The sequence below is a fragment of the Heterodontus francisci genome, chromosome 23 (genome assembly GCF_036365525.1).
Source record: "Heterodontus francisci isolate sHetFra1 chromosome 23, sHetFra1.hap1, whole genome shotgun sequence".
Classification (NCBI taxonomy): Eukaryota; Metazoa; Chordata; class Chondrichthyes; order Heterodontiformes; family Heterodontidae; genus Heterodontus; species Heterodontus francisci.
This window is the reverse complement of record NC_090393.1, coordinates 40,718,798-40,741,349: the sequence shown is the minus strand read 5'-3', so window position 1 is coordinate 40,741,349 and position 22,552 is coordinate 40,718,798. Positions and strand designations below refer to the sequence as shown.

The 22,552-nt window shown below is 38.5% G+C and overlaps 1 protein-coding gene and 1 long non-coding RNA gene across 3 annotated transcripts in view; one reads left to right on the top strand and one right to left on the bottom strand.

Annotated features, from left to right (window-relative positions):
* Nucleotides 1-12,749, bottom strand: part of LOC137382760 (uncharacterized) — a 78,950-nt gene extending 66,201 nt beyond the window's left edge. Inside the window, exons 1-2 of the long non-coding RNA XR_010977278.1 lie at nt 12,553-12,749; nt 10,216-10,324 (exon numbers count right to left, since the gene is read on the bottom strand). This is a non-coding gene — a long non-coding RNA (uncharacterized lncRNA). The remainder of the gene's footprint in view (nt 1-10,215; nt 10,325-12,552) is intronic.
* tbx3a (T-box transcription factor 3a) lies at nt 12,510-22,158 on the top strand. 2 transcript variants are annotated; one of them, XM_068055155.1, is made up of 7 exons: nt 12,510-12,590; nt 15,424-15,691; nt 16,771-16,917; nt 18,409-18,485; nt 18,876-19,039; nt 19,555-20,219; nt 20,931-22,157. In XM_068055155.1, exons 1-7 carry the CDS (start codon nt 12,523-12,525, stop codon nt 21,390-21,392), a joined length of 1,851 nt encoding a protein of 616 aa, XP_067911256.1. In that variant the 5' UTR covers nt 12,510-12,522; the 3' UTR covers nt 21,393-22,157. The 2 variants fall into 2 exon arrangements, with proteins under 2 accessions (XP_067911256.1, XP_067911255.1); XM_068055154.1 differs by lacking the exon at nt 12,510-12,590 and adding an exon at nt 13,576-14,276 and having other exon boundaries at nt 20,931-22,158.
* Nucleotides 22,159-22,552: the final 394 nt, after the last annotated feature.

Genomic DNA, 22,552 nt, shown 5'->3' with positions numbered 1-22,552 from the left:
TGTGATCATATTCATGCGCTTTGACATTCTCCTCATTTTCTGTGTTATAGATCTTGATTGCGAGAGTGGCGTAATTAAATCCATTATACTGTTAGAGGAAGAACGTTTATCCAGACCGCAGCAATAGCGGTTCCTGTTAAAGTTGTTTTAACTGGGTTTTTTCCTTGAAGAATTCAAAAACTGGGATTAGTAAAAACGCTAGAAATTAATGTTTCGCAGTTAAAATGGTGCTGAAGTGTAAACAAGATGGTTTCAGCTGAACAGTAAGTCTGAACGTTTTGCTTTCTTTGCAATCCAAAGCAGCATCTATCTGGGCTTCTTCGGATTTTCAGAAACTCTGGACCGTCAGTACTAAGTTTATTATGACTTTTAATTTTTACAATCAATTACATATTTAACCTTTCGCTTATACTTGCAGAGTTTAAAGATTATAAATTATTAGCTGTTGATGTAAAGTTTTAAAAATGCTGCTTTTTCACGTGCCCCTAAAATTATGTGCCTATTGAGTAACAAACTAAAGCAGAGCTCCCGTTGGTCCATGTACATCCTGTCAAATAAGATAGATGCAAATATAACAATGCCATCTTGTTGATTATTTGTCTGATGTTAAGGGTTCCTAGATTAAAAACATACTTTACGGCCACGGCAAGATCGATAATTATTACATCGATGTGTAATATAATGCTGAAAATATTGCTTACGTTTCTGTAAAAAAAAAGTGAATATGTTTCACGCAAATGACAATAACTGAATGTCAGTTGAAGTTTTATTCTATTAAGGAGTCAAAGATTGAAAACAGAAGAGTAGAATTTCCTGTCAACATGTAATTGTAAATGACATTTTTTCTTGTGGTCAAACAATAGGTTCCAAAGCACTTTTTCGTGGGTATGTTAGGCATTGTAGATATAAATCACAAAATAACATCTGCCTAGTTATTTTGTTTGCATGGATAATCTCGCTCCCTCTCTCTCTCTCTCTCACACACACAGACACACGCTCACACAGAGTTCTCCGAAGAGTTTTGATTTACAAATGCTACCGCTAACATTAAATAAAGTTGCTATATGTGTTTCTCCTTTCACCACTGTTGGGTCATGCTTTTTAATTATACGTTTTCTTCAAGTTGAATTCATTATCACCAAACGATGACTGGCTTAAATTTTATAGATTAGTGAATAATTTGACAATTAATACATTTATAAACCGAATTAATCGTCATGTTCAGAGTAAAACTTGTTTATGTTTTAACCGAGCTATCCACCTTTCATCGAAAACTGAGTAAAAGTCTTGTTTTGTGGCCTACAATGAGCCAAGAGATTGCTGATTATTCTGTATAAACTACCCTGACTTTAATAAAAGCAAATAATCTGTTTTAGTAATGCACTAGTTCGAGTACAAATATGAAATAGTAATCAATCAACAGGTAGACGCATTTATTTTGTCAGTGACGTCATAAAAACACCTGACGTAACATTTCTAAAAATTGTATGATGAAGACTTTAACAGCAAACTGAAAATATTTTTATTTCGCGTCTTGCTATTGAGAGTGTTAAACGGTTTGTTTGTTAAGAATGTGGAAGTTTCAACGAAGTACTTTGAAATGAGTTTCGAGAAAGCTGAAATACTTGGAAGCATTTCTCAAATGATTGGTTCAAATCCTGAAGATGTAAAATAAATGTTACAACATACTACATTGTTACATGAAGCCTGTAGATGACTTCAAAAATAATCACTAAGGTCATAATTCTGGAAAAGCAAATTGGAGAAAAATTTGAGTCCGTTGGTAAATATTTGAAGAAAATATTTCAAGAAGTGCAGTCATATAAATATAGAGCGCTTTATGGGATTATGCTACTCTTGGCTGGGCGAAAGGCAAGTAATGAATGTTTGGCATAGGACAGTGTTGGGATGTCAGATGGTGTTTCCCTGAAATCTTTAAATGACGGTGACAGTGGGGCATTAGTTTCTCTAGCCTCTCATGTGCTTACTGATCCAGAACGGTTTGGTCTAGCTTAATGGAATCATTAGGCTACCTGTGTGTGAATACGGTGGCTGAGTGGCCTGGCTCCACTTTGACCAATATGATGAATGCTTTCAACAGCCCTATAGGATGGCAACAACCCTTGCGAAATGGGAATGTTCTCCGTGCACAACAGATGCGATGAGTTGGAAAAGAGAGGCTTGCAGTTGAACGGGATTCCTTTGGCGTCTGGTTAATATCTGTCACTGAAATGTCCATTGGGTGGGACATTTGGGTAATTGTGTAAGAGTTATTTGTTTGTGGTAGCTTTAACATAGATCACTATTGATGCTGTCAGGGGCAAACTCCCTCTTTATGGCAATAATAGTTTAGTTACACCCCTTTAGCAATCAAGATCTATAACAAGAAAGCATAGCAATTATGATACGTATTTAAAAATAAATATTTGTCTTTTCTTCGCCTGTGTGGTTTCTGGTGATAAAACGATACGTATGTTGTTAGGTTGTTTTGATCGTCTCGTCCATTTAAAGTTACAAAGTATGGCTGATGAGTCCCAGACAGACTGGCACCAGTGGTCATCTCTGTAGGCAATAGGTCTGTCAGTTTAAGCCATAGGACAGGTGTAAATCTCGCTGACATTCCACATTTCCACCCTGTGTCTTTACCTGGAGCTAAACTCAACTATTACTTGCAGCAAACCAACTATATATTTTTAACACGCTAATCACATGTAACACTCCGTTTGGTAATGATGAAGCACAGATTCGTGATAATGAAGTTATTGTTAGTATGTTAAAGGCAACATTATCGAATGCTGCAGTGGTTGAGCAACAGGTTAATCTAGAATGATATATTACCGGACAACACAATTAAGCTATTATAACCCCACCTCACAGTTTAACATAAAAACTTGGATGCGTTTTTGTTGCTATTTAAGTCACACATACAAGTAGAAGTAAGTGCGAGAAATCAGCATTTCTGGGCTTCCAAACTTTGGCATTCCTCACTGAAAAAGTTAATTCTCTAAGTGCTAGGAATTAGTCCATCCTTTAGGAGCTTTCATCCAACATGCCAACAACTTTCCTCTATTGTTTTTACCGTACAGAATTTTCGAGCTGAAACGAACTAAAGAGCAAATTAAAGAGATCAGTGTTTATATATTATATGTTATTTGCTTATAATGCTTCTTGAGGATCCCATGTTATTGTTGGGTTTGAACCCAACAAGTGGTTCCAAAAGTATAAAATTCTCAAGAAAAAAAACTATTGTTTAAACTTTAGATTCTGGCAATCGTCATTTTAATTTCTAGCATTTAATGTATGAATACAGTTATTTACAGAAGATAACTATCAAATAATACCATTCAGCATGGCTATTTCAATGTTCCACGTTCTGAGGCAAAGTTATTTAAAAGGGAGGTATCGCTAATATAGGATTCCTTTATCATTCTCTACAGATTAGTTAATTAATTACTAGTTAATTATTACTGTTAACTCGTCTTACATTGACTGTATTTTAAAGCAATCATGTTTTGTATCTAAAATCCTAGCGTGTTTGTGTCTGCTTTTATTTGCTCTTTTCTAAGGAACCTTTAAAACAGAAATGGGCTGTGCAAACGCCAGCATCTTATTTGATACATCAACACATTGATCAGCAATAATTATTTGTTATTAGCTTAATTAGTGTCGGTTCATGTTGGTAAAACCGGTGTCCTTTTGTGTCACCGAATTCTTCCCCTTCTCGTTCCTCCATTCCGACTGAACCACTCCCCCCCCCCCCCTCCCCCTCCCCTACACACGCACACCACAACCGTACAGTGCTGGTTGTCGAACTGGAACTGGCCCTCTCACGTGTGTTGTTTAACTGAAACTTCTCAGAACACAACCGCATTTCTCCAACCATTGTCTGCTACAACAGAGAAAGAATCGCTGCCTCAGAGCATCGCCAGCATTGCGTTACAAACAAGAGTCTAATTACGGCTGCGAGATAAACACTTCACATTTGTAAGGACAGTAAGTCCCTAAAATATGCAACAAGTCCACTACAGAAATATAATTGAAATGTCTCTTTGAAGTTCCAGATATCAGAAGCTGTTTTAAAAAGCAAGAGGTTTGTGGAAATACAAGTCTTATTGCACTTTATCTGCAATAAAGTTCTTTTAAAATAATAACGTGTGCTTTGTGCTGAAAGAAAACTATAACCACGAGGTCGAAGCACTGTGAGTGCCCATGTTGATTATGAATTGTTCCCAAAGATGTGCTCAGACATGAGATAATGAGGGCTGTGATCGCCCAGATCCCTTTACCTTTTCCCAGGATTGAAGCTGTCGCCAGGGCACAAAACGACAGTGTAACAGTGCACCACGCTACTCACATCCAATTTGTTCTGTACAAAAGCTGATCTCTAAATCCGCACTAACAAAGCGGTACTCGGAGACAAATCATATAATGTTCAATTTTATTCATTTTCGACTAATTAACTGGAATCCCACCTTCTCTCATATAGTCTCCAATTAATTTGCAATGTATGTCAGAGGTCGTTAGACTTCCAGTGAACCTTTGTTAAGATTCTGTCTTTCTCTCTATATTGATCTTATTAAGGCATTTCTTCTTCGTGCAAAAGGTCGCGGAGATTTTTTTTACTGCCCTGGTCTTAACTTGAAGCGTTGATAATAGGATTCGTGTCTGGGCTCAAAGTTTAAAGCGATGTCGTAGTTGTTTGGAGGGCAGGTCAAAATACAGCGCTGCAGAGTAATTCAGCGTTCGGATAATATCCGGTACAAGCAAACAATTCTCATTTGAAGAAAATCTAATTAACACGTGGATAATTTAGACATGATCGTGCAAGTATAAGATATAACATATGTTAGATATGCCTTATAAACACAAAATGCTAATGAGTTTAATTAGCATAAATGTATACAGTCGTACACACTTTGAAGCCAGTTTTGCTTTGAATAACGTGTAGAACTCTAATTAACTAGAAACTGATAGCTGATCCGCCTGCACTGTACGTAGCAGGGATGACAACTCCAGAATTTATATCAAAAGATTATTTCAGGCTGCATAATGAGGCAGACATTACACATTACGTTACAAAAGTAATAGAAATATATCACCAGTTGAAATTAGAATAAATGTCGTTTTCCCCCTTTTTACTGATCAGGTTGAGGTGTAACATAAAATCTATGTTACGGACTATATCGACTTCAGTTTCGAACCGGACGACCTTTGAATTGATTTGTGCTAACCCGGTGAAAACGCCACTAAAGAGGTTTTGCTTGTTATCCAGAAAGAACGGAACCACGAAACAAAAAAAGCAAAGCACGCCAGGACTTAAAAAATGGCAAACGCTTTAATCAGTGAAAACAACCTGAGTCCGCGAATGCCCAAGACTCTCTGAAAAAATTGCTGGACAGAATTCCAAACTATAAAAACCATTCAGGGTTTCAAAAAACTGTTATAATTTAAGGTGTTGAGACTACCAGCCTCTATTTTTAACTTTCAATTGAAAGTTGAAAAATCTATTAATCAGTTTGATTGACGTTCGTATATCATCGGTGCAACTAAATAGCTCCATGGAAATTATAGTCACACTGGCAAAGGGCGAACCTTCAACAGAGAGACTGAACTTCGGATGAACTTTTTGCATTAAATGGACTTTTGCGTGAAGCTGAAAAACGTAGAAGGTATAGCATCTTTAACACAAGTGCACGTAAGACAGTGGCTAAATGAGAAGGCTAATTTATATTTTAATGCGATTGACACATTGATTTAAAAAACTAACATAACTATAATATTCCACAGTCGAAGAAAGAAGATAACAGATCATGTTGTACGACTTTTCGCTGATTAAAAAGACTATTTTGTCCGAGAAATAGAAGTAACCGGAAAGGTAAAATTTGCCCATACCCTGCTAAACCTTGGGCTGAAAAAGCAGGGAACCCAAAGACAGCGCCATCAAGCGATAGATGGCTGCTATTTCTCATGGGAGCAATTTTGGCTACGGTGGCTAGAGAGGTACCACAGGGCGTTTGAGCGCTATTACAATAAGAGAGAGAGATATTGCGACAGCAGAGTTAAAGCACAAGGCTTTTTGTACTCAACCTATCTAAACTAGTTGAGTATATCTTTTCTACATGACTAACTATTAACATTATGAATAATATTTGTATCAGCAGAAGTATTTGAAATGCATCGTTCTAGGACATTTCCGTTTCTTTCAACATTAAGTACCAAATGCTTAAGCATTTCCCTAATGTGACGTTTGCATGTTTTGTTCTCTCTACAACTAACACAACTAAATTCGACTGGAGATGCTTTTCAATAATATACTTGGACATGTTACATTTAAGAACAGTGCTGTTATACATGTCACACATCTAAACGACCTATATTTACACCTGCGGAGTGATGATGGACCTAAGTACATTGCAATTAACTGAATTGTAAATCTTTTCCGTATGTTTTAAAAACACGAGAATCATCTGTCTTTAATAAATTCTAACAGCACGCCCTGCTGTACACAATGTGGCAGGCACCAAACTGCTTGTTTTACACAATTTGCGCAAAACAATGATTGCAAGAAAGGAACTGAAGGCCGGTGGCTTAAAAGGAAACAAAATGAGAGTTTTCGTAAATTCTAAACCTGTTTTGTGATAGAAACGGGGTTGTGACTATTTAAAGGGACATTTTCACAAAAAGCCTCTTTAAATATGGCTATTGCAACACTATCTGCCTTTCATAGCAGTTGAATCACTACTAACTGCATCCATCTAAGCACATTTTACATTGCTACGAAAATGAAAGGCTACCAGTACCGATGCTTCAATAGGTCACCATTAGAGCTACTAACTTTTTAAAAATGGCGTTAAATGTTCAGCACGCCAGCTGATTTGTTCTGGGTATCAGTAGTTAATGGTCACTAAAGGTACATAAATGTTGCCTTCTCCTGCTTATGTGAAGCGCATGATTGTTGTGTAAACGTTCAGTTTTTCTTTTTCCAGAGGTTGATTTATATTATTTTTGTTCAATTACTTTAATATTTTCAACAGCACGTGAACAACCTCCTTATTTATGATCTACCTTTCATATTATTCTGGGCTGCATTGCATGGTAGACTCCAAACCATGTTAAGAGTATATTTCTGCTCAATTTGCGGTAACTGACAAACAGCATATCAGTCAGCAACGGATAATATTATGATGCACTGTAGTCGTGCTCAGTGCAAGATCTGTAATATGTTTCGAACGTCAGTATCTATTATATGAACAAAGACGGGAGTGTCGAAACTTGAACAATTAGATATGAATTTTACTATTTGGCCTCTGTTCAGTGAGTTTTGAAATGAGCTTCAACCCTTAATGTCAATTTCTGGTTGCATTAGTGAAATTTGTGCATTGAAGCTTTCTACTCCTTGGTAAAAGGCTCCAAAAGAAAGCAGTGTCTATCAGATTCATATAAAAAAACCAGTTCTCTAAACAATTATGCTCGGTGTACACCCCGACATTACCTCCAGTAACACCTTTTAAAAACAAAATATTACATATTACGATTTTAGTAACGAATCTCTACCAGATTTTTTAAATTGTTATCCATCAGGCCAATGATGAATTATCAAGCATTTTGTTCCAAAGTAAACCTACTTATTAAACCCGAAATATTAAGAATATTTAACGTTGCACAACCGAAACAGCTACATTTCATATTTGAGAAGTATTCTGAAAAGTTATGTCATTTTCCATATTAAAAATATAGTCATCTATGCATGCATACAGTATAAACAGTACAGTATGTATTACATAATGCCACTATAATCTGTAGATATTAAAATTCAAGCTTAAATTCTGGTTCTTTTAAAGAAAAGGAAATAACAAGACATTTACATTGAAACATCATTGAATTCACTTATCCATTCAAATCGGATAGGCGAAACATTAATGCTGGGCAATATTTACCCCCCAAAAAAAGAACAAAATGCAGTCAGCCACAGTAGATAAGACTCAAATATTCGGTCCTTTTTTCTTCAAATGATCGCAGATGATATTAAGCATATTATTTTCTACCACTGTATAATAAACAATTCTGAATAAATTTATTAAATAAGGATCTCTTCTCTTGATACCCAACAGTTAATGCGTGTTGCGTTTTAACAGTTGAATATCTATGTACTTTCACAAACACAATAATATTATTTGATGGAAAGTAGAGTATTGGGCAAGAATGTGGCAGACTGTTTTAAAGAAATAGACCTTAAGTTATATAGTTTGTTGGGTTCACTGCTGCCTATCAATTAACCATAGGGTAACACCACCCTCAACCACACCAATGGGCATTGCAGCAATTCATTGCTGTAACAGCGTGTTATTCCTTAATGCGCTTGGACATGAGAAAGCATGAACAGAACCTACCTATATGTCAACAATAAAAAAATATATACAGATGAATGGAAAACTCCGATAGATAGATAGATAGATAGATAGATAGATAGATAGATAGATAGATAGATAGATAGATAGATAGATAAACACATTTAATATTGCTATACTCCCAAACAAATTAGGCTGCATCAGGCAAGCATCTATATGAAACCAGAGTAAATTTAGCTTCAACTGTTACCAAGTCTATGTATTTCTTAAACATCACTCTTTTACAATTTATATGCAGGAAGTGTTTGCTTAAAATAACACAAGTGATATCACGCTTTTTACTACTGCCGTGCAACTTTTGTCTCAATATTGAACAGTACCATTGGTGGGGTGCATGCATTTTGGAATTGCTAACACATAATTGGCTGGGCTTTTATAAGTTTTTCGGTTTGTAAAAATGCCGAGGGCATCTAAAAATCACTATTCAATTTTAGGTCGATAAAGTTTTTCTATATGACAAGACATTTATTGCGTATGTTAGAAAGAGAAAAACAGTGCTCATAATTCCTCGAAAATTAAAAAACATCACAGGCGGGGAGGCTATGGTTGATCTATTAATAAATTATGCATTCCACTTGTATAACAGAAACACAAATTTGAGCTACATGAAAGATGAACCATAGTTGCATACACAAACTTTTCTTAAACTATTCTTTCTTGTATCTTTACTGGAAAATCGATAACGTACCTCACGGTTAAGTGCGTTGTTACTAAATTCCCTCCAATCGAAGATGGGCCAGATTTATTAATGGCGACTGTTTGTTTATTATCAACGCCATCATCGTTAAATATCATAATTGTGATTGTCCGGTATCCCAAGAGGTAATATAAATATTTGAGCTTTCTATATATACACACATGAAATAATGCAAATTGTAGTTTGAACAAAGGGCATTCAGATATTGTGCAAAGTTGGTGTTTGTTTGTGTGTGTGTGTGTGTGGGGGGGGGGGGGGGGGGGGTAATGGTGGTGAGGGCGGTGGCGGGGTCTTGGTTTTGCTCAGAGTGCATCAGTTATTTACATCTCCAGACATGCAACAGTCACGGGGAGATTAATATTTCACCATTCGCGATGTATAATTGCTGAAGCTTTTCAGAGAAGCTGCAGAAAACTATTGCAGATGTCAGCGCCAGCGAACGTCAGGAAAAAGCTAATCTTTAAAGAACTTGGCAGAACTATGATCGTAAGCAAACTACACAGTAAAATGGAACTGAAAGGCATCCAGATCACAAAACAAAATTGTAATTGCATTTCACTAAGCATTATGCTCGCTGATTACTTATGTAAAGTGATTAACATTCAATCAGCTAGTTTAAAAAGCACACATATTCGTAGGAAATCTGCAGCAAAATCAGTCACTCCTATTATACTCACTATGCCCTACTGTTAAAAATGCCTTTAAACACCCCTGTCGAAGAAGACAAGTATTGATTGCCTAAAACCTGCATCACATCTGCTTAAAATTTGCTTAGTAAAAAATCGCCAATAATTGCTGTCAGTTCAAAAAGACCAAATGTCTACAAGGCCACGTGCAGTTTGGGCTCGCATCAATGCAAATGAGCACTAATACCCCAACCAAAAGTGCATCATGGAAGGTTCATTTAATTATTTCTATCATAGAGAGCACATCCTCGAAATTATCACAATAATGAGTTACGCTGTGATTTTATTATATCTATAAAATATATACACACACATATGCATATTCCTGTCACTTACCTTCAAAAAACAATCTGAGAACTTCAGCCCAAGCTGACTGGTACGACAATAAAACACAACTTGATTGTAAAATGAGATAAAAAGTCACCTTGTATTTTAATGTGGTAGGGCTTGTCATACACGATCTGCAAGAAACGCATCACCAATAATGTTGTCGGCAGTTCTTAATGTATCAGCTCATTCTTTATACAGCGTTTCTGTAGCAAAAAACACACACAAAGAAAGCATTGATACAATGGTTAGCTACCTAGAATAAGTTACCCACGGAAACTCCAATTAGTTTAATTTCCACAAGAAAAAATATTTTCGACTGACATCTCATCGCAAAGTCCAAATCATTATTTGGTTAAAAATGTAATTAGGACTGTTAGTCTTAGATAAAAGGAAGTTGGTCATTATCCGAAGGCTACTTAGCTATTTTGCCAGCAACATGTTCCTAAATGAAAATTGACAAACGGATGATCACACGTAACGTGCGGCGGTTTGTGACCAGTGTAAACCTGCTGGCGCCAATGTCGGTCTATAACCCCTAAAAATAATGCTGTCGGGAAGGAGACAACTTTTGACGATCCGCACAAAATTCCTCCGACAGCACTAAATTAGTTGATCAATAACTGAAGTGGCTGTCAAGAGAACAGCGCTGAGACCACAAACTTAGTTTACCTGTATCGCTTTATTATGAATCTGAGCAGGATACTACTTACAGAAGTCAGAAAATGAGTTCATGAACTTTATCAGAGAGTGCTATTTTTACAGTGCTGGGTACGAGGAGGAAGCCATTATGGTATATTTAGTTATAGGAAAAGGCCATTTAAAAATCTATTAAATGTCGTGAAGGAAAGATGTGGTTATAAGCACAATGAATGGAGCTATTTTGATAAGGGGAGGGAAAATTGTAATAAATGGCAACGGATAGTGAAAAGGGTAGCGACTGTGGAGATGAATGGACTGACTGAGGGCAGAATGTGAGATAGGATTGGGAGTGGGGAACAATAAAGATATCCAAATATGAAGGCCAAATCCGAGTTGCATGCAAACTGCTATTTGCTATCCGTTCAGTGCAACTTTCTCATACAGCAAAATACCATTTGAAAATGCTAACAGTTACAGCCATTGCCTTTACTTGCCAGAATAAAACTATGTACGTTGAAAAATGTAATTCTTTCAAATGATAAACTAAGCGGGAATATCCACAATAAATTATTGCTGACAGTTGCTACAATGTAGTATAAGCATGTGTGTTGATTGCATGGTTCGGCTGCCTTGCACCACGATCTCCGATACTTCAAGACTATACGGCGCACATTGATTAGATCTATTCATCTATTAGATAGATAGATTATCAGTTTAATAGAAACTTTGCAATACATACTATAATGCCTAAAAGAGTTATTTTACGCATGTGAATCCATTCATATTTTAATATTTGGATTATCCACATACTACAGAGAATTCTATTAACCATGTATTTATTGATAAAAAAGATTAAATCTAGAGGTTACTTAATTACAACTGGTCGTCATCAGAATAAAGTAGCTACCACAGAATAAACTTAACCAGTATTTAGTCACACGTTCGGTTAAATTGGAAATAGCTCGCGAATGTGTCTGAAAGTTTAAAAGGAATAAGCATATAATCGGCACTAGCTGGACCTCACACATGCTAAGAGAATATTTACACGAAACTTGCCAATGTAAACGTGCCCGCCTCTTTCAGATAAACAGTAATCAACAAACCTCTGTATCATTTCGGGCTATAGCTCTGTCTGCTTACAGCTAATGAAGTGAGGTGTCTGGTTGCAGAGGCACTACAGAGCGACTCGGTGCTGGCGTAAATGCTTTCAAAGCCATTTTAATTTTCACATCAGTGCACTTACTAGGTTTTAAAGCCCTGACGGCTAACAAGTAGCTTGCGGTATTGGCGAATGTTTAACTAAGATGGCTAGCCATCAATTCCCTTTTGTTTGCTTGCAAATTAATCATCCTATACGTAGTTGGCGCCAGTGTAGATTTATCACACACAGGAGGGTGAATGAGTCGGGCGAGGAGAGACAAAGAGAGTTCGCACCTTCCTGCTTTTGATCCTAGATTAGTGCACCCTCCCTTCATAATACGAGTCTCTAGGGTGCTTAGCCTGGGAGGTCAGTCATAATTGGCGGAAGTTAGTGCAACGTTTCAAAACATTATATTATAACGCAAATTCGTAAATATTTATTGCTCGAACTTTCAACACAATAATATAGAATATGAATATTATTTTATCAGAACATGATTCGGCTATTTGTTTTTTTTCTTTTGGCAGAGAAAAAACTGTTATAAGGAATGTTTAAACCGATAGTTTCAATTTAAAGCACAAATCTGAATGGGATTTCCCTTTGTCTAGATGCCAAACAAAAATGTACACATATAGGTTCAAGGGAACTCGCCTTGAAGTGGATCTGACGGCTTCCAAATCTCCACACAGGTCAGAAAAGCGCCGTGCTTTTGGCATCCGCGGTTTAAGAAGGGAATCAATGGCTCACAACACGAGAGAGAGTAAAAAAAAAACGGGAATCAAATGAAACGTCCTTAGATCGCAAGCTACAACCGCGGAGATTGGTAGTGGTCAGAGCGACTTTCTCGTCAGGATATACTCACAGATCAGGGAGGCGATATTTTGGTTTTAAAAAAACCGAAAAGTGATACGAGACGCTAGTTACAACTCGACGTCAGCAGCCTGGCGCCAAGCGCCCTTAAACATGTGCGTCAAAAATGCAATGTTACAAGAGCTAATCACTTTAGATGTTCCGCTCCTATCTCCGTGCATTTAGCCGATGTGATTGCTTTTCAGTTACAACTTTTTTTCCCAGTGGCTTTCAGAGAGCGAGCAAAGGAGAGAAAAAAAGCAGTGTCCTTATACTTGAAGCTGCAGCAGCCCATTAGGCGCCATGTCCTGATAATTAAATCACCTCGTTAAATGAGGCTTTTTTGTGTGTTGTTGAAAGCATCGCCAAGAAACAAATAAAATTAAGACACTGGACATCTCACGGCTTTGCCTTATTTTTCCAAATTAAAATGCAGCGATCTCTATCTGCAGCAAGCCTGGGGAAAGGACAAGACAAGCGAATAACACAAACACCCCGAATCACCATGAATAAAAATGAATGCTAATCGCCAGCTCTGGCATTTTAAGGCGGCGGCGGATTAGTGTGAAGGGAGGAGTGATGTTTTGGAATTACATATAATGGCGAGAATGGGGCAGAAGGGGCTGTTGGCCGAGACTCCGGCTTGCCTGCAGACAGCAGATGATTCTTTGCCTGATTTCCTGGTATTCGATGGTGGGTGAAGCCACCTGAGGCGGCCCTGCGCCTTTCCATTGGCTGGTGCCCACCCCCCCCCCCAACCCCCTCCCTCCCCCTTCCCAATGATGTTGACATATTCACACGGCTGAAGTAGTGATGCTCGCTGTACGTTACAGTTTCCGACACCTTCTTTTTATAACTCATCTATCCCCGGCTTTAGTTGTCAAAACCACGCCTATGGAGCCACACAATTGGTCCGAAAGCGTCAAATAGCCAATCAACAGTGCTCAGCTATTCGCAACACGCACACATACACACACACACATACATACAGAAAGATCGGAGTTGACTGTTTGGGGAGATGCGTCTCGGCTCTGCCACCGCCAACCAGTCTTACTTTCAGTTTATGTGAAGACAAAAATAATAATAATAATGATGCGCTTGTAAGCGACCGTGCGACAGAGATTTGGGGAGTGGATGAATTTACCGATGAGAGAGCCAGTTATTCCGGGGACAAGTATGGCTTATCATCCGTTCTTACCTCACCGGGCACCGGACTTTGCGATGAGTGCTGTGCTGGGACATCATCCTCCTTTCTTCCCGGCTCTCGCCCTGCCTCCGACCAGCTCGGCCGCTCTAGCACTCTCGGGCGGACTGAGCAAGCCCGTTATGGATCAGCTTGTGAGCGCAGGTGAGGCCGGGATCGCTTTATCGGCAATGGGCCACCAGCCCTCGCATCTGAGGCCTCTTAAGACTCTAGAGCCCGAGGAAGAAGTGGAAGACGATCCGAAAGTTATACTCGAAGCTAAAGATTTGTGGGATCAATTTCACAAGTCTGGCACTGAAATGGTTATCACCAAATCTGGAAGGTACAGCGCCTTTTTCAATCCAGGACTCTATGCCAGCCTCACTGGTTGGAGATCATACGAGTTCTTATAATATCCAGCCGTGATTAGTTCTGACACAAGAGAATATGTGTTGTATTACTGCGTTGTATGATTTAAAACATGCAAAATAGATTTGATTGAGAAAAGCAGTCAATTTTATTAGCTTGTCGTCTGCCGAGGGCTTATTTAACACTTCCTGTATAATGATCCATTTTAGTGATACAGTTTGTCTCGTCAGTTCATTTCACGATACATGTAGTCATTTATTTATTGAAATAGCACAGCCATAGACTCCAAAATCTTTAGTCTGCACCATTCTTTATGCGATGAAATAATCCAGACTAATAAGGGCTTAACCTCAACGAAATATTTAATTGTAATAAATGCAAATGAAATTAATTTAAATAGGTTCTTGTGATAGGGAAGATCACATGTGATCTGCAGTGAACCGACTGATGAATCTGACTTACTGAAGTTTCATTTATCCATTCATTTGACCTGAGCGATAGAAGCATGAACTAGCAGCCGCGTTGTAAATAATGTGCACCGATTGCGAGATTAAAGCTCCAAAATAGTCCATAGACTCAAGGGTGGGAGTGGGGGGGTAGGAATTGTAACTTGTCTCCGGGGAAAGCGTATGGTAGACTAATTCCACGACACCTGTGATGGCAACATTTTAACTCACGCAGAGTTTTTTTTATGGCACCAATTGGTAATTATAAAACCATAAACGTTGAGTTAGCCGCGGCCTTACTCAGGTAACATGGTTATTAATCATGCTTGTATTAATCATACCAGAAATATTGAAATTTAGGCTAAAATATCTCCAGGTACAACCTACTGGTTCAGAAGCGTCGTCTTGCATCTTTTATAAAGAGCAGGATTTTTTTGAATGTAAACCCTAAACACATTTGACAAGGCATCTAAAGAACCGTGTTGCTGTTCAGCAAGACTTCTACAACACAGCATTACCTAAATTTGTTGTCTCAAATATTTCATGTAGTAAATACCTGAGTGAAAGTTCCAGTCTCAAAAATAGATCAGAAACCCAGCTCTAATTTTGCTTTCATGAGGATTATATTACTGACAGTTTAATGTAAAAAAAAGTCAACTTAATGTTTTCTTGCAGGCGAATGTTCCCGCCATTTAAAGTTAGGTGCACGGGTCTGGATAAGAAAGCCAAATATATTTTGTTAATGGATATTGTGGCGGCAGATGACTGTAGGTACAAATTCCACAACTCACGCTGGATGGTAGCTGGAAAAGCTGACCCTGAAATGCCAAAGCGAATGTACATTCACCCTGATAGCCCCGCTACTGGTGAGCAATGGATGTCTAAAGTCGTCACTTTTCACAAGCTGAAGCTGACAAACAACATTTCCGATAAACATGGATTTGTAAGTTTCATTTTCTTTACCTCTGAATTAGTCTCCAATAATTTGGTTGAGTGATTTAAAAACAAATAGTAGCTAATGAGTGTTATGCATTTACTCAGCCGTGTTCGGTTAAAATGCTAAAATATTTTCCGCATTCGGAGTTTTTCAAAAAATCGCACAAAGTTGTGTTGACATCAGGGCTGCACAGGATTTTGCTTTTTGTATTATTTGCTGCATATCGACACTGTGTTCTCAAAACCTGGGGTGTTGTGTAGATCGGCCATTTTAAGTAACTGGGATTGCAAATATTTGATCATTAGGATCATATTTTACAATTTTGTATGGTACTGAAAATGATAAGGTTTAGTCACATGCCAACTTATTCTTTCAATTTTCAGTTTGTAAATCTAGGAGTAATGGACAATGACTTGTAGTGGAAAATATTTGAAAACCAACACACTTTGGCAAATCTGCAGTGTATGAAGCATTATGCTCGCTGGAGAGGAAAGAATTCCAGCCACTGTAATAACAATGACGATAGCAGTAGCTCCATTAGTCAACGTATTTTAATGTGACGTTAAAAAAGCAGTCCACTAAACAAACTGAAATTGTTTATGCTTATAAACGAGTCACTTACTATTTAACATATACCATACTCAATTATTCTAGTGCATGTCAGTATTGTTTGTGAATGGTCGTGGCGGTTTACTTATATACTATACATATGAAGAGACAGAGGTAAACACATATAATAGGTGGATATATGTAGATATGTATAATGTATTTCTAAAACAGATAGTCTTAATTTAGCAAGTCCTCAAAACAGTGGGGGAGGCCATAATGCAAAGGTTACTCTGCCGTCAGCTGTTTCATGTGGAGGGACGGATTTACACTTCTGCTGAACTCTGTCCCTTGTAAAATCTTTTCGACTAGCTATTAGTTTTATCATTGCTGATCAACCATTAATAAGCAGCGTGTGATTAAACAGTAAAACGATATTACACTAAATTTAACAGCAGCCAGGCTGAATCTAGAGCAGTCATGTGTGCAGTTGCACTCACTTTGGTCGAGTTGTAATTGCTTGATTTATTCTTTTTTAGACTATTTTGAACTCTATGCACAAGTATCAACCTAGATTTCACATTGTTCGTGCGAACGACATTTTGAAACTTCCTTATAGTACTTTCCGGACATATGTGTTCCCTGAAACAGAGTTCATTGCCGTGACTGCATACCAAAATGATAAGGTGAGTAAAAAATGTAAGTTCGTAATTTCTGCAGAAAAGTAGTGCTTCTTGTTATATAGAATGTCAATTTCTTTTGTGATACAATGTAGCTATTATACCGAAGCTTTAGTGAAACTTATTTTTTCTTGTCTGGAGCCCAACTGTTTAGTTTATTCTGGCCATTGCGACTTTTAATGGTAGTCTCATTTAAGGTACAAGAATGCCTGTTGAATATTCTGCGCATACTGGGGCTTATTTAGATTTTATGATTTGTTTTGTAATATCGGTGTTAGCATGGGTTGAGTTGCGGCAGCAGACGCAACGCTCTCCTGGATGCATATGTTTGTATGGGCCGTGCGTTACGTCAATTTTGTTCTGCGAGGTAATAGTATTTAATAGATTTCCAAACTGTTATTAAATTACAATCATTTAAAAACAATTGAGACATTTTGCACTGTTTATAGGCAATGCATGCTCGTGGATGAATCTTACAGGTTTTTATGTCAAGTGATACAGTGGAGTATTGCCCCCAGTACAGGTATCAAGCCTGTGACGATGAACAATTGAGTTAATGATTGTTAATAATTTCACCAAATAAGGAACGTGGAACTCTATTGTTGGTATTTAACTGCTCATCACACTTCTAGCTAGTTAGCGAACGTTATGAATAAGTTAAGTACATTATCTACAGTGAGTTGATAATTCTTGATCGCCGCCCAGTTGATTATGAGGAATCTCATTTCGAGAGAATAAAACTGATAGCGAAAAGGATGTTAACTTGATAAATGAGACGACGTTAACAGACTCGGTGTCTTGATTTTTTTGTATTATTATCTTCAGTTCATTATTGAAAGGACAATGATTTCAATCTTGTTAAATTCTCGAGCCTATTGAAAGGAAGATGAGAAGGGACAATAAAGTTACTGTTGACTTATTGTCAACAGAGGGCAAATTACGGTGGTGACGCCAGATCAGCTTCACCCTATATTTCCCTGATAATGTCTGTCGTGCACTGGCTCACACGCGGATTATCATGATTCGAACATGCTTTATCTGAGACCAGATCCGTGATTTGCACCTTGCGTTATCACATTTAATAAAACAAATACATCGCGTTAAAGGCCATAAAACTGAACTCAAATTATCGTAGTTTCTGCACGGATATATTCTTACAATATGGTTGTGTTCTGTCCTGGCCCAATCTTTAATAGGACGATTGCAGAATTAAGATGTAGGAAACGTTAGAGCCACAGATCAGGTGGAGAGGGAGAAGACTGTATTGAAGTATATAAAGCGGTGGCGGCTTTAACATAATTCGACACTTATTTACTCTAAATAATAATCGGAAACAATAATGGAATGGTAATTTAATGTTACTGTCTAGTCTCTGCATTTCACTGGTACTTCAGCAGCATTGTTTGGAACCTGCGCTCTTTTAGTAAAGATTACAGTTGATGCTGTATTGTGTCGCAGAGCACCGCAAAGTGTCAAACTTGCTATTTTTACATCTAGATAACCCAGTTGAAAATCGACAACAATCCATTTGCCAAAGGCTTTCGTGACACAGGAAATGGCAGAAGAGAGAAAAGGTGAGATTATTTCAATTCGGCAATTGGTGGACTGCTGGGCCTGGATATATTCACGATCTTAACCACAATCTATCACCGTCTCAGTGGTACAGAAAGAGAAAGTGAAGAGTGCTTAATGTTTGCTTGTTGCATTTTGCTACAGTGCTGTATCTTTCATCTTACATTTAATGTTTGCTTTTAGTGTGGTTTTAGCTGTTTTATGTTTAGAAAAATGCGAAGGCGTTATCAAATGTTAGATTATTCCCAGAGTATTGCTGCGTAATTCATCATCTCATGAGCAACATAATTAGAACGCGTTCGATTTCTAGTGGGAAATAAAACTGAAAATGACAAGGGCAGTTATTTGATAACTAAGAACTTGAGTCACTGTCCCCCTGCTTCTTAAAACAGAAAACAGTTGGCAATTCAATCGCTCCGTGTCTATGAAGAACAGCAGAAGGGGTCGAAAGAGAATGGGACGTCAGACGATTCATCCAGCGAGCAGCCCGCTTTCAAATGTTTCGGTCAGTCCACGTCCCCCGCTGTTTCCACTCCAGGAACTGCGAACTTAAAAGGTTACTATTTTGTTACCTACACAAGGGGCTTGTTTGCTTTTTTTATATATAAGGCGCGACTACGTTTGTGTTTTACTGGCACATTAATTGGCTGTATGTTTGTATTGAAGATCCTTATCACCTCACACCCGAAGTAACTCAGAACATTATTACTTTTACTTATTATTCCCCTGGAATAGAATTAGGTCACGAAAAACTTGTGTCCGCATACTGGAATTTTGTAGGGTTTAGTAGGTTTTAAACGTAATTAGAATTATCAATCTCCTTATTCGGTGAAACTGTATGTGGCAAAATAGCATTTTTAATTATTTTTTTCAAAGGCGCAGAAATGAAACCCTAAAAGACAGAATTTAGATTCCTCTCACCTAAATTGTCATTGTCTCTATTCAACAGATTTGCCATAGAAGTGTCAATATACAATTCCCGAAGACCGCAGTGTTACTGTATGGTTAGGAAAAGTGCCACGAGATTTTAGCTGGTGCTTCTACTTTTTATTGTTTTGTACTGTTTTACAGGTCCTCTGCAAAGTGATGAAGAAGAAAGCGACATAGACAGTAAAGATGACCCCATTCAGGAAGGGAACGACTCAGGAAAATTCTCGACCAGCACCGAGGAGCGAAAGGAGGAACGCAATCCCACCAAATCGCATCAACGGCCAGCGGACTGTGTGAGCAGAGTTAGAGAACATGAAAGCTCGAGAACTGATAAGAGCTTGACCGATTCGCAACAGAGCTCGACAAACACTTCCTCAAGCACTAGAGCCGTTAATGGCGACGGCCCCGAGATCAAAAGTCCAGTTCGAGACCATCATCAGAAAGCGGAGGAATCCAGTGTTTTAAACAAGGAGTCCTATTCGCCTCTGACAGTCCAGACGGATGGTATCCCACACCTTAACCACGGACATTTACAGAACCTCGCCTTTTCTCATAACCTATCTGGTCAGCACTTCTTTACCCCACTGGGCGCAGGACATCCCTTTCTCTTGCACCCCAGCCAGTTTGCTATGGGTGGGGCCTTCCCAAATATGGCAGCAGGTATGGGCCACCTGCTGGCCTCCATGTCGGGCTCCGCCAGCGGAATGGGCGGTCTGGACAGTCTTGTTTCATCACAGCAGGGACTACCTGGTGGATCAGCGGCAACTCTACCCTTTCACCTCCAACAACATGTCCTGGCCTCTCAGGTAAAGCCCCATCCTCCTCGTCTTATTTGACCCTTGAATGATAAAGTTACTTTTCTCTTGATATGTGTGTGACAAATATATGGTAGATTCGGGAATTATTACTTTCTTCGGTATTTTTTAATGTTGAAAACCAGAAATGAGCGTTTTAAGAAAACTGAGCACATAACATCTGTGACTTTCGTTTTTAAAGATACCCTGAGAATGATTTTAAACGCCAGATAAATTGATACAGTATATCTTACTTTGAAGTAAACAAACTTTCACTTAGAATGTAAAATGTAGAACATTGATTCAGATAAACTATCCCGACTAGCCAGGGAGAATCACAGCACCTCTAAGTCTTTCATTCTCTGTCACATTTCACATTTTTCTTGCTGTCGCTGTGAGCGATCTCTGGCTTGCGGTGTAAGAGAATATTGGAGATATTTGCACAGGATTACAGTCCCTCTTTGTTGTCAGAAATCTACTCAATTTAAATAGCATAACGTGTGTCTTTTGACAGCAGTTTAAAGCGTTCTACAGTATCTAGTCTCATTCTTTCATTTTCATTGCATGTTGGTAAATCTACACAAGCTATTGCACGAAATAGTATTATTTCTTGTTAAAATAATTTATTGGTAAACACGGGATCCAGTCGGATCCAACCATTGTTATGGGTAAATAGGAGTAGTTGATGAAAATGTAAACTGACTTTTCTTGTTACATTGACAGGGTCTTGCGATGTCACCGTTTGGTAGCCTTTTCCCCTATCCTTACACATACATGGCCGCTGCAGCCGCGGCTTCCATGCCGGGTGGAGTGCCATCATCTGTCGCGTCCTCAGTACATCGCCATCCGTTCCTCAGCGCAGTCCGGCCTCGCTTGAGGTACAGCCCGTACACGTTCCCCGTGCCCGGAATGGACAGTAGCAGCTTGCTGACCACCGCCGTGCCGTCCATGTCCACCCCAGGCGAGACCAAGGTGAACAGCATGGCAGCCAGTCCTGTGTCAGCGGGACTGGACTCGGGGTCTGAGGTGAACAGCAGGTCCTCCACCCTATCCTCGGGATCCGTCTCCCTGTCTCCGAAACAGTGTTCAGAGAAAGAAACGCCCAACCAGCTCCAGAATATCCAGCGCCTGGTCAGTGGACTAGAAACGAAACAAGATCGATCAACCAGGAGCGGCTCCCCTTAATCGGAAGGTGATATCTGAAAGCCAGAAAGGGCTTTGCATGTCACACACGTATAGTCTGGTTTCTTTTTTAATGCTAGTGTAGAGCCTTGATATTATCGAGTTTTCCAACTTAGCAACAAAAAGTAGCCGAAAAGTGGAAGATGGGAGTTTCCGGGCACCATCAGTAGTTTGGGTTGTAGATGTCAAACTGCTTTTCATATATATGCAATAACAGAAAGAAACGGAGACTATTATAAAGTATTTATGTAATTATTTGATAACATGTGTAAATATACTGAAATTAGAATACTCGAAATTATACTTTAATTTATTGTTGTTGTACATACATCTGTATATAAGGCTCCAAGCCTTTGTTCGTTAGTCATATGCATTTCAACACAACTCCTTATTAACCAGAGTGCCGTCATCGTTACCACTATTTTACCTAGCAATGTGTTACCTTGCTACATTACAACAAAACCTTTGTAGACCTGAGTACAAGACGTGCCATTTTTTTTAGCTTTTACCATTGTTTCAGTGTTAAAGTGCTACTGTCTTTACAGTTTAGAGTAACGAAAAAGAGCTCACCAGTTGCTTGAGAAGTAATGAAGACACTTTCGGGGTTTTCTTTGGTGTGTCAAAGTGAATGGAAATTTTATGCTTACAGCTTGAAAGTGCCGAGAGTTAAAAAAAATAAATGAAGGTATATTTTCTGTTATAAAATGTTGAAAGTTCTTGGTTTTCTTGTACTATTTTTGTTTCGCTTTGAACTTCTCAAAAAGTTTCAATAAATTTTTATCCAAGTGTCTTGTCCCAGTTATTCCAATCACATTTACAGTCAGAGAGTAGGCAGAATATAGGATTGGCGAGATAATTATGTTTTTGACAATTAATTATGCACTTTAATTGTCCACCAACGTTGTTTCGATTTGAAATTTCTCACGAGAGATTTCACCAACCTGCGCAGTATTCTGGCCATAGGCAATGCTTTTGTTGCGTATCCGCCCTCCCCACTCTGTTATATACCCTTCCTCCCCACTGTGTTATATAGCATCACTCCCTCCTGTATTACATACTCTGCCCCCAACCCCCCGAGTGTTACATAGCCTCCCCATTGTGGCACATATGCTCCCTCCCTTCCCAGTGTTACATACTCTCCTTCGCCAATATATCAGTAGAAA